At 38.3% G+C, this 19,296-nt stretch overlaps 1 protein-coding gene across 2 annotated transcripts in view; it reads right to left on the bottom strand.

The window, feature by feature from the left end:
• The window catches only part of SEMA3C (semaphorin 3C), a 161,860-nt gene that overhangs the window by 69,635 nt on the left and 72,929 nt on the right, over positions 1-19,296 (bottom strand). For both annotated transcript variants that reach the window (XM_008537379.2, XM_008537380.2), the window contains exons 3-5: positions 10,348-10,508; positions 9,182-9,244; positions 466-585 (exon numbers count right to left, since the gene is read on the bottom strand). In XM_008537379.2, the coding sequence (XP_008535601.2) occupies positions 466-585; positions 9,182-9,244; positions 10,348-10,508 (344 nt within the window). The remainder of the gene's footprint in view (positions 1-465; positions 586-9,181; positions 9,245-10,347; positions 10,509-19,296) is intronic.

Below are 19,296 nucleotides of genomic sequence, written 5' to 3'. Positions count from 1 at the left end.
ATTAATTATATAAAATTCTTTCCAGCAAGGCACTGGGCATCCCGCTTCATATATCTCTTACAGGTATGTATCTCATAAAAGTTTACCTATTTGAAAGATTAAAGAGAGATTACTTAAAATAGATTTGAGAAAGTGAGTTTATACTACAATATTTCTATAATTTGGAGCAAATATTATCAATATCTTACATTCTAAGTAATTATGAAATTACACCATTTTTCTTTCCCTTATATTTTGCAGCTTTTCCTTTCAGAAATATATACATATATTTAGTTGAATGCAAAGGCTATACGTTAAGTAACTTGGCAGACAGGAATCAAGTGTAATAATACATTTTGTGTTTAAAGCGCTTGCAACTTTTTTGTGGCTAATGATGATATTGCCAAGTTTTTACTCTAAAAATACAGTTTGAAGAAATCTTTGACGGTGACACCAGAACTAAGAATGAAAAGTTGACAGACTTACCTCTGATCTCCTCCCTCTGTTCAAATAAGTACAGACGGGGCTGAAGGCGCCACTCCCACAAACATACAGATGCGTGCGGTTGAAAGCCTGAATCACGCGGACGAAGTTCCCACAGCCGTGCTGGAAGAAGTAGTAAATGAGCGGTCAGCAACCCAACGGCTTTCCTGCCATTTCCCAGTATCACCGTGACGCTCCACTACACATCCTCCTTTCCGCTCTAACGTTTTCGTTATTGTTAGCAGATAATAAGAGAACAACATGGTTTATCCCATTGGTTTATTTCGGGAGAAAGGTAGGCCACCTTAGATAACGAGTAAAATGATATGTCTCTCTCCTTTCAATATTTCATATACTGTGTAAGTTTTTTTGTTCTGAAACTTTATGAACCTACTCTTTACCTGAGGAAGTTTAGAAATTGAAAAGTACACCAAATGGTTCCCTCAAATTTTCCTCAAATCATTACATACATACACATTTTATAAACATGTTTTGAATGAAATCCTGCTTGGACAGAGTCCATATCGTCATCAGAACCCAATGGCAAACACCACTGCCCTTCACAATTGGTGAGTAAAACAAATCTTACACAAAATGCCAGCATTGTGCGTCCTCTGAAAAACGATGCAGTGATTCTCTCTCTGCCCTTGGTTCCCTAAAATGCTTTCCTCTCCCCCAAAATCTCTTTTCTCACCTGCTCCCAGTCCAACCATTGGAAAGGATGTCATTTATTCACTCAATGAAATGCACAATAATTACTGCAACTATAAGTTGACTATGACCTTGCAGAAGAACATGAGCACGGTCGGCAGCAAACGCAAGTCCCTGCGACCGAATTAATCACTGCACGTTCCGCATCTGCTGGGCTCGCTGTCCTTCGCTGACCACGAAATAACTAAGCCTGAGGTTGACTATTGTTTCCTTCACAAAGTCATTTTTCTCCCAAAGAACATTAAAAATAATGTTATAAGTTAGAGACAAATTTTTTTATAAAGAAAGATATCAAAAGGTAACAATCATTTCCTCATGGGTGATCAGACAGCATATATTTTATTTTCTCTTCAAGTACCATTTATTTTATTAATTCTTTATAACACACATTCATTTACATTATTAAAGTAAAAAGAACTTTGCTAAAATAGAAGTTAAATTTAAAGTCAATATTATTCTGTATTTTTTCATCATTTTCTCCTTTTATATTCATTGCTACTCTCACTAAATATACACTCATTTTCATGTGTAGTAATTTTATACATATGTTTCTATTATGGATTTTTATTATCAGATAATCAATCATGAACACTGTTGTGAAAGGAATTAATCCTTATAGACCACACTATACACTTTATTTTTATTTTAAGACATTAAGGAGTTTTGTTAAATATATAGTGTCATTGTATCCTGACACCTGTTTATAAAGTACCTGAAATTGACTACATAATGACAGACGATACGTGTTTCTCTGGAGGAAAAGCACAGATGAACGACGGTGTGCACACAGTATGTCTGTGTTAAGAGTGTCTGTGAGCAACGAGACTTGTGTTTATTTTTTTCACATTCAAGTTCAGACATTGCAAGATTCTGTATATAATATTTTCCCATGAAACATGAATTCAATCCAATTCTATTAATAATACATTATGTCTGTCTTAAGTTTTGTAGATTGTTTACTGTCATGAATTATTGATATTGGGAACAAGAAAAGAAGTCACTAACATCCCTTTCATATTTCAAATACAGATTATACTTGTCTCATGTATATGTTTAGATCTACCTACATATTAACTACGTGCTAAATATGGCTAACATTTGTTGAGACTTTATTGTAAGCTAGACATTGGAACGATCATTTTATACAGTTCAACCCGTTCACTTCCTGGAGGCTGACTTTTTACCTTTACGGCTCAGCTATGAGCTCACCATGTGCCACTTGGGTTCTTTACGCTCATTCCGTTTTTTACAAGAACTCAACCTCGTTTAGAAAAACAAAGCTTAGAGCTTTTTCCGTTAACTTGCCTGAGGTCATATAGGAGAAATGCGTAAAGTAGATTTTCAGACGCAGATGTGTAGAACACTGAATCCTGTACTTTTAACCACTTTACAATTTGTCAGGGGTGAGGAATCCACAGTTGTTAGAGGGAGGATTTTATAATAGTTACTCGTGTTTACAGAGCTCTTAATCCTTTGATGCTAACTGTTTTTAATCCTCACAGCAATGTTCTAATTAAAGTATGAGTCCCATTTTAGCAATGAGGAAATCGAGTCCCAAAGAGGTTAATGAAGTGCGCTGGGTTTAATAAGTAACTGAGCTGGCTCTCGAGCCGCGGCCTCCGCCACCGCCCGCTTTCCATAGGAAGGAGTTGAGAAGCCAAGAGAGAGATTCCCACACTATTCGCTGGTCCTCAGGGTGCCCCTCCGTTCCTCCCCACAGAGAAGAATACGAAAGGAACAAGAAGTCAGCTGAGTTAATTATCGAAAGTCATTTTCTAGGCGCTTTCCCTCTCCATTGCCCTGCCTCAGGTTCTGTCCACTTTCTGCCTGACCTATACCACTGCAGTGGTGTCAGCTCCACCCAGCAATTTGCACTGAACTCATTCTACGCGAGCACTGTGCATGGGGCTGGCCACACTGGAATGACCAGATTTGACTCCTGCTTTCAGAGGAAGAGGGCAGAACACATCAGGCTTTGGGAGATGCTACAATAGGGTTGTATTTTTCAAAATTGCCACAGAAAGGAAGAAGAGAGAATGAGTAATGCCGAACTGGGTGTAAAGATTTGAGGGGGGTGTCATTTGAGCTGGAACTTGCAGAAAGTAGGGATTTTGACAGGCAAAAGCATAAGAAAAGAATATTCCAACAGGAAACAAAGCATGGACACAAATAGGAGGTGAGATAGTGCATGATTTACTTGGGAAACTGTGTCTAGAGGGAAGATAGGTTATTGTGTGACAAAACCAGAGAGGCAATTAAAGTTGCTCTGTCAACATCCATAGTCCTCAGACGGGCAGGAGAGAGTGGACTTAAGCGTAAGAATCTCAGAGCCAGGTGATGTTGGTTTCAAACTCTGGCTTTATCTTCAACCAGCTGTTTGAACTCGAGACACTGAATTAGCCTCTCTGTGCTTCAATCTTTCTATCCGTAAATGGTGATGATAATATTTGTTGTGAGCAACAGACTAATAACACACTTGGAAAACTGTCTGGTACACGATAAGAACACACAGTGTCAGATATTAGATTCTTTCATATGCATTTTCTATTCCAATTGTCAGTGCAAACCCTGTGAAGTGGACAGGGCATTTGTCCTGCCCAGGGCGCAGTGTAGGTCCTGACCACAGCAGACATCCACGAAAGCTACGAGGATGAGACCTCAGTGAGATTCACATGTGGATTCTTTCTTTTCATTGTTTAATTCTCTTTCAAAACTATTTCCTGGTACGAAGCTAAAATGAAAATCAGACTGCTAACATCATGTAGAATACAATACCATTTTATTGATATATATGTGTGTGTGTGTGTGTGTGTGTGTGTGTGTGTGTGTGTGTGTGCATGTAATAAAATGCTGGAAAAACATACCCCAAATTTTAAGTTATTATGTTTGGATAGTGTAATTTATTTTATTTATTTGGCAGTAATATAGCATTTACTGTGTGCTATGTATGTCCCAAGCTCTCTGCAAATACTAACTCATTGATCCTCTTAACAACCCAACAGGTACCAGCCAGTCCTGGTCTCATGGTTAAGATCCGGGGCTCTCATCACTGAGGTCCTGGTTCATGTCCTGGTCAGGGACCCACATCACCTGTCCATCTGTCAGTTGTCATACTATGGTGGCTGTGATGATGAAAGCTATGCCACTGGTATTTCAAATACCAGCAGGGTCACCCATGGTGGACAGGCTTCAGTGGAGCTTCCAGACTAGACAGTCTAAGAGGAAGGACCTGGCCACCCACTTCCAAAAAAATTGGCCATGAAAACCCTGTGAACAGTAGTGGAGCACGTCTGATAGAGCGCTGGAAGGAGAGAGGATGGCACCAAAAGATGACGCAGGGTTCTGCTCTGCCATACACAGTGTTGCTAGATGTCAGAACTGACTTAATGGCACTAACAACAACAAAAACAGGTAGTCTGAGTCAGCCCATTATACAGATAAGAAAACTGAGGCACAGATAGGTTAAATTGCCCGGGTCAAAGAACTAATAAAAGGTTATTTTCTGTTTCTTTCTACATGCTTTTCCAGGCCTTCAAAGATTTCTGTATTGAACATTTATTAGCTATTTTTTAAAATACATCCTGGAGTACAGGTGAATAGGGCTTGAAAAATATTGACTCTTCATGGTCCATACTATACAATGGAAAAAAAAGTACGTCTTAGTTTTTCTTCTTGGCCTACACTTCTTAGGTCTGGGGAATAAACCAAGGTATTTTGATAAACATATTCCTAAAGAAAATACATTTTCCAGTAGTTCAGAATTCTCTGGTCACAGAAATATGGAAACTGATATTCCACAATTAATAAATCAAGTTTGACATTGTGTGCATGTAATGCATATATGTCTAAATATCTGTAATCCTGTTTAATTTTTCAATGATTTCTTACAGTATTTGCTTTGCACATTCATTATGCCCTATCTCACTGGACAGCATGGGCTATTGTTTAAGCTCAATTTATTTAGAGTATGAATAAAATATTAACATTTAGAAATAAATGGAGCATGTAGGAATGTGAATACACAGGGCAGAAAGGGGAATTATGAGGTAGGTTACACTCTCTTTAGGGCAGAAAATTAGCCATATTCCCACCATGATCATTTATTTTCTTTATAAACATTAATTTCTTATAGAATTATGATAAATTATTACCTGGGATAAAATTTCAAATTACACTGAATTATTTTATAATAATTAAGTGCTTTTTATAACTTTAAAATTTGAAATAAGTAAAAAAATTTAAAGGAATAAGGGATGCTCGATTCTATGTTTTACTATTTTTCATTGTTACAACACTATGGATTTTAATTGTCACTAGTTTTTTTTGCTCAGTAGGTGATTAATATAATATTTAAGAGCAAAAAAATTTAACTTAACCAAAATGTACTTCCAGAATATCTGCATACTGATTTACTCCAAATACTATTATAAAGGCATTAATAAATTCATCACCCACCATATCATACCCCAACCTCGCACAATCACCAGGAAGAGATTCCCATGCTTGCTTGCTTCCATCTCCATCTTTTCAGCTCTTGTTTAAATTTTGTGAACTGCCTAGATCCAGATGTGGGTATTTCCAGTCAGTGAGGGAGAGTCACAGTCAAACTCGCAATGAAACAAGGGCTAGAATGTTTCAAGGGCACACAGGGAGGGGCAGCCAGCCGGTCCTGGGCGTGGAGAGACCCTCCAGAGAAGCGACATCTGAGCTGTCAGTTGGAAGCATGAGGAGAGGATGCCCAGGCTAGACAGAAGGGAAGATGACTGAACAAGAAGAGAATCCCATGTAGCATGTCCCAAAGGCTGCAAAAGGAAATGGTGCAACTTACTTGAATTTGGGTATCACTGAAATAAAATAAGGGGACAGGTTGACATAAGACCTAACACAGGTGCCACCAAATCTATTAAACCTTTGCTAAACACCCCAGCTGCAAGGTGTGTTCTCTTCGTCTTTTGCGTGTATCCTTAGCATTGACCATATTCTTCCCAGAGATGGTGCCTTTTCTCGGCTAAGGGAGCGGGATGCAGAGCCATACTAGCTGAGTTGGACGTGGCTCGCCCCTGCTGGGAGCACAGCTCTGCCTAAGTCCCTCCCTCTCTAGTAATTAGGTTTCTTTCTCTTAAAAATGTGCATGATGACAATAACGTCCATCTTGTAGCACTGTCATGAGGGTTAGAATAAAGCACTTAACAGCCCATGGCCCACTCCATTAAACGTTGGCCACTGTCATTTGATAATTACTGCACATGTCTCATCATCTCTAGTTTATTGTAAAGATTCTGACAAGTAGGCACTCCGTCTTATTGACCTCTAGTTTCTTCGCAATAACTAACTGGTCTGTGAAAATTCAAATATTCAATTCCTGCATTGTTAAAAATGAAATATTAAGTAATGATATTTATTCCAAGAGAGTTAAGAGATTCTTAAATATTTGATTTTGTTGAGAATTATAATAAAAATATAGTGTTCTATAAAATTTCTAAAGACCTATTTAGCATCATTTTTCTACCACTGACCTTTTTCCTGTGGCCAGATTAAAGGACACTGCTCTGTAAGGACCTCACATGTATGAAATAAGACAGATTTGTCAGCCATCCTCTTCTCTTGCATAGACAGAACATGTATTTGAAAGACTTATTGATTATTATTTCCCAGAACCCAACGATGTTGGCTGTACTGGAACAGGACCCTCCACCAGTTACCTCTGCTACATATACTAATTGCCTCTATAGCAGAATTTAAAGACATCCATGAACGATTTTACAGCATGACCAAACTATGGGAAAATGCAAGCATCTATTGAAGATTTTATCTAATGACTTTTACTTATAAGAAAGCAAATGACAGAGCAATTCTATTTTGCCAAAGGGAGAAAGAGATAAAATGACTTGGCTAAGATTCTTCAGGAAAGTAACAGCAATTTTTGGAAAGAGAATGTGCAAAAGTATCTAAGTCCTACACATTCTGCCTGGGACCATTCATGAGAGTGAGAAATGAGAATCTTTCCTGAACAAAGGACAACTAAATCCAGTAATTATAGCCACAGGATATTATTGTGGCAAAAGGCAACACATGATCAGATACACACCAATGGGAAGAACCTGCATGTTAGAGAATGAAGGAAAATACAGTCATGCGTCACTTAATGACGGGGACAACTTCTGAGAAATGCATTGTTAGGCAATTTCGTCGTTGAGCAAACATTGTAGAGTGTCCTTACACAAACCTAAATGGTATAGCCCACTACACAGCTAGGCTATGTGGTACTAATCTCATGGGACCACCATTGTATATGCAGTCCATCATTGACCAAAATGTCCTTATGTGGCACATGACTGTAGTTTAATTCATGCAGAATTATTGAAATAATAGCTTCACAAGACAAAAAAGACTTCTCCACAACATTACACTTCACTCTACTATTGGTTCCCTAGAAGCACTTGCAATGTATTCTTTTGAATGTTTCTTACACATTTTCCTAGATTTTTCCCTCTAAATTGTGGTCCAGCAGATCCCATGGGTAACAAATATGCTCCTGCAAGCTCCTTCTGCCCATTTTTAAATTTCTGATATAATGTGAATTACAGAACTGACAAGTGAGACCCAGAGCTGAGTCGCTCCTGGTAAGCTCTTTTGTCAAGAAGACCCTCTGATGAGACCCAGACACACTCCGCTCCAGAGTCTTCCATGGCCCTTCCCTGAGCCAGACCCTTCAGAACCTTATACCTAGGTCTAAGAGTCAATGAAAACAAAAGCTTCATTTCCACACTTCTTCCACAAAGATTAGTGTTTTCCTAGTTTGAAACAACCTGATGAATCTCAGAATCACACTCGCCAGGCTAAATGCACAGCCTTCACTCCTGAAATCGGCATCTCTTACGTCTACACTTAACAATGATAAGTGCTCAGTGAGCATTTTTGACACTAGTCGAGGCTGCTGCATGATCTCTGGCCTGACTTTGTGTGTCTGTCTGTGTACATTTACTAGTTGTTCTGCTCGACCGCCATATTGCAGTGTCTTACCCGCATTAGCGAGTATTGCCAAGCTCATCTGACTAATGTTGATTTCTCCAAGATACTAAAGTTGATGAGAGCCGGAAATGTGTCTGTTTTGGCACAAATTATGTCTCTAGCAATTAACACTATGCCAGACACATAATAGATGCTCCATCGATATTTGTTGAATGAATGATTGAAAGAATGAAGGAATGAATAAAGAAACTTCTTTACCAAATTATTTGTGTAAGAGTGGGTCATTCTGATACTTGGCTCCATATTATGCTAGTTTTCATGATTTGAGACAAGAGGGCAAAATGACATATATGCTTCATTATATACATTAAATAACTTGTGTGCATTAAAGATTCGCTCCATGTATTTGTTTTATAATATTCAAGAATAATTTAATGTGCCAGTTTCAGCAAGTTGTTTGTAGAAATCAAACAGATTTATTCCTTGACTCTCTATATGGAATCCCACCTAAAGGAAGACAATTTGTACAAGTAAGGCACAATGAACGCTTACTGATATTTATATCTGCCTTGACTTTTGTTCCTGTGGTTATTTTTAATTAACCAAGATACTGGTCATCACTGGTGATTTATGCCTCTGGAATGTGCCGGCTAACCACCTCCCTCTGCCGAGAATCTTTCTTTGGAAAAGCCCACGTGGTATCTGGGAGCCGCTCCAGACGCTTGCTTTATCAGTACTCCAGCAGCCTGCTGAGAGGTCTGCAGGCTGGATCCACTTGGAACAGGGCTTATTACTGAAATCCATCATGAGAAGCGTCAGGGCGCAATAAGGAAAGCAGGGCAGGCCACTTTCTCCCCATCCTGAATTCCTAAGTCGTGGTGTTTAAGAGTTCCAGTCTCTCTGCATCTCCATTTTTTACCATGTGTCAGAGAGTATTTAAAACACCAACACCCTTTGTCTCACTCTTGGCTGCACTCAAGGTACACGGACTCAAAGACCAAATATTTAAGTTTGGAGGGTTCTTTTAAGCACTCACTGTGGGATCTTTGCCAGCCATTTTGCATTCTTCAACTTTGATTGTAGATGCTGGCCAGAAAACCTGCTCGGAGAGGAAAATAAAGGTTGCATAATCTCACTGGTATATATGACAGCTCAACGATCTTCTTCATTTACTTTTTGCTAACAGATTTCCTTAAGGTATTTCTATATTTATATTTCAAAATTATTTCTTTAATTTTATGAACTCATATTAGTAAAGACTTTATTATTTTATTCTAACAATTCTGTTTTTCTTTCTCCCATCAATGTTTCCTTTAATGAAAGCCTTTCAATAATATGTGCCCGTTTACTAACCATATAATATTAAAATAAAGTCATCATTAATGTGCACAATATAATGTATACTTTCCTCCTTTTGATTTTTAGGACACTTTTCCCAACTGCTTATAACACAACGAATTTACATTTATTTTGTTACCTTGGTTTAATATTATTTTTGGTAAACTACACAGCTGGGCTGGTAGATTTACTTAAAACGGACGCTTAGGTACTTCAACAGCTAAAATAACTTGGATAAAATCTCAGAGATTCCCTCTCTGAAATGCTGCGCTGGCTTTCTAAGTCACCTTGGGTCAGGTCTGGAGGTGACGGCTATTTTTTTTAATTGTCAGCCCATTGCTCATTGCTAAAACAATAAATTCAGAAGTCTCCTTGCTGTTATAAGTTTATAATTAATCCATTTTTATTTCTTTACTCCAATGAAGCATGATTCCTTTCCTTGTGAAACAGAATGATAAATATGAGCCATACTTGCTCAAAGAATTGTACATTTAATAATTGTGTCCCTTCAAGGCCTTCTTGGATTACATACAGATGACAAGGTGAGTCTTCCTTTCATCTGACTTTTTTATGCCATACTATATGCTTCTCTTTTTCACTTTCTATCTATGTACACATAGGACGTATTTTCTCATTTAGCTTTAGGTTTTAAATTGTTAAAAGCTATGAAACTAGACAGGGAGAGCAGAATTGACTATATTTGCAGCCCACGAAATAGGTACTAGCTTCCAACTATTTATTGACGTGTGGCCAGTATTTTCTATTTTTCTAATGAAATACAGAATTTTTTCATTGTATGCGCATTTTTTGAAGAAAAAGGCACCTAGGAGGTCAGCTTTGCCATCACAAAAATGATATACTTACACTCAGAGGCTCTTGACTTATATTGTTAATATTCAAGGAAAGAACGTGGTCTTTGCTGCCCACGTATATCCGGTCCTGATCTTCATCCATCAATAATATCCTGTAGTCTAAAGGCTGGTGGGACAGGCTGAAGTACTCAGAGGTCTTGGTTTCTCGAAGCTCTGAAACAGTGAACAGCACAGGTGAAATGCACTGTCTTGATTCTATGATTCTGCTATTTTAATGAAAATTATCTTAAAGAAGTATTTATCAAAAAAGTCAAGCTACATTTTCCTCCTACAATAATAAATTAATTTCCAATAGAGTTATGTTGGTGGATGTTTTTATTTATTGCCCCTTTGCTAAAGTAAAACACAATAAATCAATAAATGCAATGCTAAAGTTTATAGTAATACTATTTGATTACAACACTATTCACAGTTTGCACGAATGTCAACTCAGTGTTATTGCTGGCTGTCGTCAGCTCAAAACTAGTTAAAGCAGATCAACCTAAAACATATAGTAAGTGAGAAGATTGGACAAAAAAACAAAAGTGATGACAGTGTGAACGTCCTCCTAGCATCTCTTAATGTTCTGGACTCAACACGTTCTCAAGCGCTGAACTCAATGCATTCATCATCTTAGGACCATTATTTCCTCCTCTAAATATTTACCTTACTCCCTTCAACATAATTCTAACTAGTTTAATATATTTTTCTACAAATTGCTTGAAAGCAAATCTACTTTTTCTCATTACTTCTCGTTCACAAGGTAATGTCATTTAAATGGCATTATGCCTATGTATATATCAAAAGGAACAATATGAATTTTCAGATATTCTCAATCTTTAGATATTTCAGTATCTCAATGACCAGTGACTCATGTTCATTTAATTTCTTTCACATTAAATATGTGCCTATGGAGCTGAACTTTGAAGACAATAAGAAAAATCAATAATCATTAGAGCAGATTCAATTTTCTTTCCAGTCGAAATGCTCCTTTGCACAATTTAATGCTTCTTCATTCAAATGGTTCAGGATTTCTCTGTTCTTTCAATTATGATCTTAAGAAAGTGACAAACTCTACAAAGAGTCTGCTCTCAGGGATTACTGCTTCAATGATGAGCTATTTCTAAATTTCTGGAAATTCTTATAGGGCTGTGATTGGACTCGAACTAAAATTGAAAATTGTAAGAATTTTTATATGAGGCCATGAACTATAGTCTGCTTGCATTTGGGCCACACCCCATATGTAAAGATAGAGAAGTTGGACATTTAACCTGTTTTCTGGGGACACCAGTTCAGAATGTCTGATGTAACATCCTTCAAGTAGTTTTATATTTAGCTAATAATCTGAAAATATCATGCAAGTAGTATAATGATTACGAAGCAAGGCCGTGGTGCCAAACTTTCTGTGACATTGATCAAGTTACTTAATTTCTCTGTGCCTTAATTTCCTCATTTGTAAAAAATAATACCTTCTACTGAGAGTTCCCATGGAAGTCAACTGAATTAATACTTGTAAATATTTGAAATGAGTGACAGATAAAGGATTCAATAAATTCTAGTAATTATTACTGTTAGTATTATCAAGTTTGAATCACTAGTTATAAGAAAGATTTATGGAATTAGAAAAAATAGATACATATTTTCCTATTTTTCCCCTTTTTTTAGTATAAGTAGCTAAGATCCCTAAAATTACTGACACGGAATCTTAAAATATAGTCTCTGATATTCTGTACATAAGACGACAGTAAAGTGTAGGACTTTTTATGTGGAAGAAACCATTAAGAAGTTAGAAAAAATATTTCAGAAGAATCTTGAGAAGTAAATTACGAGAAGAGACAGGAACAAAAGACATGGAAAGATCTTTTAAACAAGAGGCTAGAGGGCAGCGGTGGTACCACGGGCCCAGAAACTGGAACAGCCTCTTTCATGAGGAAAGCAAGAAGAGTGAAAGGATGCCATTCAGGAAAAAAGTCAGCCTCTGCCAGACCAGAGGTCACTGCTGAATTAGGAAAAGAAAAATCCAAGAGTCCAACAAATGTCCAACAAATGTCACTCAAAGGTTGGAAAAGACACAAGCTGCCTCGATTTTGCCTAAAATCCGGCGTGTTTTATAAAGCTTGTTTTCATCCACTGGAGGAGATTCACAGTTGTGCGATTTCTCTGTGAAACATCAGGAGTAGGGTATAGTCAGGGCGCAGAATAGATGTTCAACAAATACCTCTTGAATAAATAACCCTCCAGTGAAATACACAGACTAGAGATCTAAAATGTGACTGAGTTCACGGGCTGGGAGCCCAACCACTGGAGTCTGCATCCCAGCTCTGCCAGTTCATTTGTGCGCATACTTGGCGAGGCCCTCTATCCCTCTGTGCCCCAGTGTCTTCCCCTTGAAGGCAGGATAACAGTACCCACGTCGTAGGGTACTGTGAGGTCTAACCTGTTAACACACATCGTGTGCATAAAAGAGTGCCTTTCCTATAATGACGCGGGTTACACGGGTTTCTTGTTATTATGACTTGGGCCAAGACACAAAGCTTCAGCCAGCAAAGTAAGAACAACTCCTTACAAGGAAGAAAGTATGGAGGACTAGATTGCCTGATTTATACTTATTAATATATCTAATATTTCTTTTTTTCACATGCAGAATCTACTCAAATTATTTGAGCAGGAGAGCAAAATAATAAATCATTTTTAAGGAAAATACTTTGAGTGTGGAGGATAATTTTGGAGGATGTGAGACTGGACAACTAAGAGATGCTGTTCCAGATGTGATGTTGACAAAGACCTGAGATGCTAGCAATGAAAAGAAAGAGTGAGGTGAGGAACACTTCAAATACAGGACTTGGAATGACTTTATATGAAGTCGGCCTTGGGGTCAAAGGAGGATATAAATGCCTCCCAAAACTGTAAACTAAGAGTAGGAGAAATGAACGTGCCTTTACTACTTTTCGGGGATCCGAAAGGGAAACTTCTTTGGTTGAGAGATTATTTGAGTGTTGAGAGACTAAATTCAGATCAAAGCAGAAATGTGCCACAAACACATAAAATTAGATAACTAATTTGCCGTTAGAAACATCAGATCTGCAGGTAGAGATTTATGATTCTTCTCACGGATTATGAAGCTCTGAGAGCAGACAGCTCTGGGGAAGCTCTGAGGAAGAGTGAATCTCAAGAGAAAGGCAAAGCACAGAGATGCGTTGGTTGTTAGATCCAAAGAGACTGCTCTGTGGTTGAAAGTGAAAGTGAGTCACAATGCACAGGCAGCAGCGCGATGTTGTGGCGAGAATAAGAACTGGGGTCAGACAGCTCCGAGTCGAAGGCCCAGCTGCATCACTTACATAAGCACGTTATTTTAAGAAAGCTACCTCCCTTCTCCCAGTTTCGACTTCCTCATCTATAAATTGGTTGCATTAAGACATCACTCAAAGGACGTCCACCAGCACACAGCAGAGGATCAACGTTGACCCTCTGTCTAACAGATAATTCTCCTTTTCTTCCCTGTTGACAGAGCTGGTCTGTGCCAACCACCGTGGTCCCACCCCCTGGCCAGTGAGTGCTTTAAATATGGTTTTGTGACTAACTCCGGTCAACGAGATTTAAAAGGAAGCCTTCTGCGGGGGACCTGGAAGAGGTTTCCTGGGTCTTAAAAATGGGCATGGAAAAGAGGTGATTTCTTTTTCTGCCTCTGGACATTGGCACGTGAGCATAAGATACTTGTAGGAATTGCAGCCACCAAGAAGAATGCGAGCTGAGAAAGGCAAGCACAAATTTAGAAGAAAAGCTGAGTTTTTTAAGAAATCAGTTAATCTCTGAACCACACCTAGGACTGTTATATCACTGGGCTCCTTCTGTTATATCAGATTAAAAAGAAAAAAAATTCTAGCATTTATTAGGCACCTTGAATTGAGGCTTTCATTTCCTGTTGTCAAAACCCTCATTAACTGATGCAACTTTCCAGTGTTCACAGCCCCTTAACTACCACCTTCTCACCCTTTCTATCATGGTTTCTTTAGTTTGGGTATTTTTTTCAAAATAATCTTTCTTTAAAATTTTTCCCTTCTTTTCCTAATCTATACTGAAATAAAACCAAGAGTGTGATTTCTAGCTGGGAAAATAGTGTCAACTAAATTTTACTCGAAAGTGACAAAAAATGGCAGTTCTCCTCTTTACCTGTTTCATTAGAAAATAATCAATTTCTTGCATGAATTCAAATACCAGAGGGAGCAATAACTGCATTAACTTAAGACCTTTCTGGTCCAAGGATTTTACCTATTTTTCTGAGCCATAAAGCTATCTTCAAACTTAATTACCTGTAGCTCATTGACAGCTGACAGCTGTTAATGGAGGAAGATTTACTTTAGAAGGGCCCCTGTCAGAAGGCTAGAAGCGGAGGCGATTTCTTTCAAATGCTATTTAAATTGCTGTTAGTAGCCATAATTGAACTTCGGAGCTTGAGAAAAACAAGACAAAGCAAAATATTTTTTTTTAGAATAAAGAGATGAGTTCAAAGCATCGAGGATTTTTATCTATAAAAAGAACGCCTGAACCATCCATCATTTTGGTTAAATGTAGATCCAACTTAAGTGAATGAATAATATAATGATTTGGCCACAGTTAGAGAAAAATGACTGATTTAATGAAGTGGTTACCAAGAGAGAAGGAAATTACAATTCTTTCTCTCATCTAAACAAGTCAAAGGGTAGCACCGTCCTACTCGTCTCTAAATCTTAATCATGATGTCACCCTTTTTGTAGCATTGAAGGTACAGCTAATTGTGTTATTTCTCAGGACACACTCAACTGATTGAGAAGGAACTCTGTCTGAAAGTATGTGGCAGCAAAAGATGCAGTGGCCCCAACTAAGTCCCTGGGAAAATCTCCTGGGAAGCGGTACAAAAGAAAAAAAAATTACTGCATGCTTCTATTCGGAAATGCACATTATCATAGAGTTCTATGATGGAAAATTACTGTAATGCCTCCCATGCCAACGTTCCCCGAGAGAAAACTTGTAGCTCAATATGCCTACCTGGGATTCACATATTGACACGGACTTTTCTTTGTAACGGAAGCTATTGTGAGCCTTGAGAATTTAACCAAGGCTGAGAGAACAATACGTTCCCCCAAAATATAAACCCTAGCAACGAAAGCTTCTGGGTCCAATTGAATATCGTTGATATACTGCTGTAGCAATTACAACACAGTTTAATGCACAGTAATATATCATCCGTAAATAACACTCTAAGGACGTTAAGACCTAACCTTTGTTCTCTGTTAAACCAGTCAGTGATCTTAACATCTCTGAGCAACCAAGTCAATAAGAACTCATTCATGTGCTCAGAAATCTGATCTTGTGGAGGAGGGTGGCGAGTCTAGGGTTCTCTTTTATGAATAATAGATTCTGTTAAACTACTAAGTAGGGGAACTCATTTGCTCAGAATACTACATTATCTTCAGCCTTTTACAGATTTCAAAAATGGACAAAAGATTACTTCACTGAAAATCGATTCCCAGGGGTGTCTCTATTAGAAGCATCTGCAACAGCTACTCATTAATTATGTTTACAGTTCATGATGTGCTATTAATTGATGGGTTCAATACATATTTCTTGAGCCCTTATCATAGCAGGCTAGACACTTTGCTCAAATAAGAGGACACAAATATGAAGACACCATGCCCTTACGACAATCCCAAATCTTACCTTACATTCTGCTATTCTGTTTGGCTAGCCCGCCAGGACATTCTCAGCATAAACTTTGGCTCTCCCTCTGGCGGAATGCGCATCTACAGATTTCAAAGTAAATCCTCAGGATATCTCTTACTTCAGAGATATTGCTACTGACAGGATAATTTCCTCTCCTGAATGTCTTATCTCAGAAGAATTTTAAGTAGAGTGGACTTAGACAGCCACGCTCTCCCTGAGGCTCACTGCTTTGAGACGGGGTTAGACACTGAACTTCACCCATCCATTTAGGACTGACAGACAGATAAAGACAAGGGTCGTGACCCTCCAACAGCCTGAAACCACAGCTCTAATTCCAGGGCAAACAGAGACCAGAGGCATGTGGTTAAAACCACATTTGCTCAAAAACGACAGCCCCAAATAGCTACCCCATGTGGGTTTACCAGTAGGAGTGTCTGTTCTAGATGCTTTATAAACGTATTTCATTTAACTGGCATTCAAAGCCTTTGGGTTAGGCCTTACTATTATTCCTGTTCCACATAAAAAGAAACTAAAATTTAGTTGATTTGGGCAATCTCACCAAAGTCACACAGTAATAAGTAGAAGAGACAAGAGCCAGAATTCAAAGTAAGGTGAGTTCCTCAACCTGTGAACTCAATCTGATACCCTTGTGTTTTTCTTTTCTCTTTTTTTTAGTTGAGGGATAATTGATATTGGTGCAGCCAAAATCAAAAACAGTATGAAGGTTCCTCAAAAAATCAAAATAGAACTGCCATGGAATCCAGTAATTCCACTTCTGGGTATTTATCCAAAGAAAATGAAAACACTGATTTGAAGACTTAAGCACCTCTATGTTCATTGTAGCCCTATTTACAAAGTCAAGATACAGAAACCGTTTAACTGTTCACTGATAGATAAATGGAGAGAGAAGATGTGAGATATATATATAGTATATAGACAATGGAATATTACTCAGTCATAAAAAAGGAACAAAATCTTGCCATTTACCGTAACATGGATGGACCTAAGGGTATTATGCTAAGTAAAATACAAATACCGTATGACTTCATTTATATGTGGAATCTAAAAAAAGACACTTGCTTGTTTTTCAAATCAGACAGACAACTTCAACACTTATTTGTTGGGTTTCCATCACAGTCTTGCCCTGCAGATGAGTCTGTGCAGTATCACATGTAGTATAAGAAATGCCTCAGCCTCATGCATTTTCTTTGCCGGTTTGGAGAGCAAGATGGCGGGTAGGGGGTGGGTGGAGACCACCCTCCAAACAACTTGAGAATGATCAAATTCTCAGCGACGTTGTTCTCACTAAACCATCAGAGCAAGTCGGAGAACGAAAGTGAGATCAGAGTCAGACAACAGACACTACTTCACATAGAAACAAAAGGTTCCACTTCTCTCTGTTTTTTGATGGATAGGCATGATTGACCAACTGGAAGCAAAACGCCAAATGGATGAAGGAAGGAATAAGGGAAACAGTTGTATTCAGTGAGCCTGGCCAGGGAAGGGCAACAGTGCCCCAGAAGCCCAGTTTGTGGCTGTTTTACCAGCAAAACTATCAATAGTGCCCACTTTGCACTTTCAAAAGATTCGTGGCTTGGGTATTAAATCATATGGTCACTCTACGTTTAAGCTTCCTCTTCTTATCTTAAATGGTTTTCCATTATTTTTAGAACAAAATCCAAAATTCTTAATACGGCCTTTGAGGCCTGCCACAATCTGGTTGGAGATAAACCGAACTAGGAAATCCCCGTCATCACTGTTTACCTATTTTCTTTGTGTTTTTGCCCTTCTGGCCTTCCTTTCACAACCTCAACCTTCCTTTCTCTTCTCTGCCTCAGGGCCTTTGTACGCGTTATTCTTCCTGCTGAGAGGATTCTGCCGGCATGTTTCTAGCGCCTACTCATGACTCATGCAGTAGTTTCAATGTAATTGAAGTTGGACTGCTTCATAAAGGCTTCCTCGATCCTGCAGATGAGGTCAGGTCTCAGGTCTGCTGATCTTTGCTCAATTTCCCTTCGGGGTTTTCTCTTCTCTGAAAGGCTGTCTGGAAGATCACATGAAATGGTCTAAAACACCATGGGTTGGGGGGCTGGAGCCTGCGCTATCTGACTTGCTACGACCCCCCGTCGTCTTCTGTAAGGTTTGCAGCTGAAACTGCCTCTGAGATGAGACAAAGTTCTTTTCACATTCTCCCCATTTTTCTCCTATACTGAGCTTTAGGAGCTCTTAATCTTGGTGAATTAAAAATTATGAGCATGAACTAATAAATTGAGAAAAAATGGTATAGAATTTCAAAAATTAAGGTTTTCTTGATAATAATTTATTATTATTAAAAGGTAAAGTATGGGGCAAAAGGGCCCCGTTTTGGAATTAACCACCTAGCTCCTCCGTTTGCTGACACAGAGCCTGGTGTGCCCCCTCCCGCATCTCCCTGTTCCCACCCACCTGAGGTCTTGTCTCTACAAAATAAAAGGAAGAATGAGATTATTTATTAACCAAAATGATCTCTGTAGCAATAAAAATGTCCACAAAAATAATTTCTTTTTCACTGTTTACAATCATTATCTACTGCTGTAAAATATCTGTAAAGCTAACGTAATCCCTCATATTACTACAAATCACTCAGGGAAAAAGGCCTCTTTAAAAACCTATCTTACGTGCCTGCTGGCCATCTGGATATCTTCTTTGGAAAACATCTGTTCAGATCCTCAGCCCATTTTTTGATCCAGTTGTTTGTTTTTCTGTTGTTGAGTTGCGTGAGTTCTTTATATATTTTTGATATTAACCACTTACCAGATATATGATTTCCAAATATCTTCTCCCAAATAGCAGGTTGTATTCCTGTTTTACTGATGGTTTCCTTTGCTATGCAGAAACGTTTTAGTTTGGTGCAGTCCCATTTCTATTTTTGTTCATTTGCCTTGCCTAAGGACACATATTCAAAAACATGCTGCTAAGACAGATGTCGAACAGCAGACTGCCTATATTTTCTTCTAGAGTTTTATGGTTTCAGGTCTTACATTCAAGTCTTTAATCCACTTTGAGTTAATTTTTGTGTATGGTGTAAGATAATGGTCTACTTTCATTCTTTTGCACGTGGCTGTCCAGTTTTCCCACCATTTATTGAACAGACTTTCCTTTCTCCATTGTGTGTTCTTGGCTCCTTTGTCAAAGATTAGCTGTCCATAGACAAGTGGGTTTATGTCTGGATGGGGATGTAATTGGTGCAGAAAACAGTATAGAGATTCCTCAAAAAATTAAA

The sequence above is a fragment of the Equus przewalskii genome, chromosome 4 (assembly GCF_037783145.1).
Source record: "Equus przewalskii isolate Varuska chromosome 4, EquPr2, whole genome shotgun sequence".
In the NCBI taxonomy this organism is placed as follows: Eukaryota; Metazoa; Chordata; class Mammalia; order Perissodactyla; family Equidae; genus Equus; species Equus przewalskii.
The sequence above is the reverse complement of the archived record's forward strand: the minus strand, read 5'-3'. Positions and strand labels throughout refer to the sequence as shown.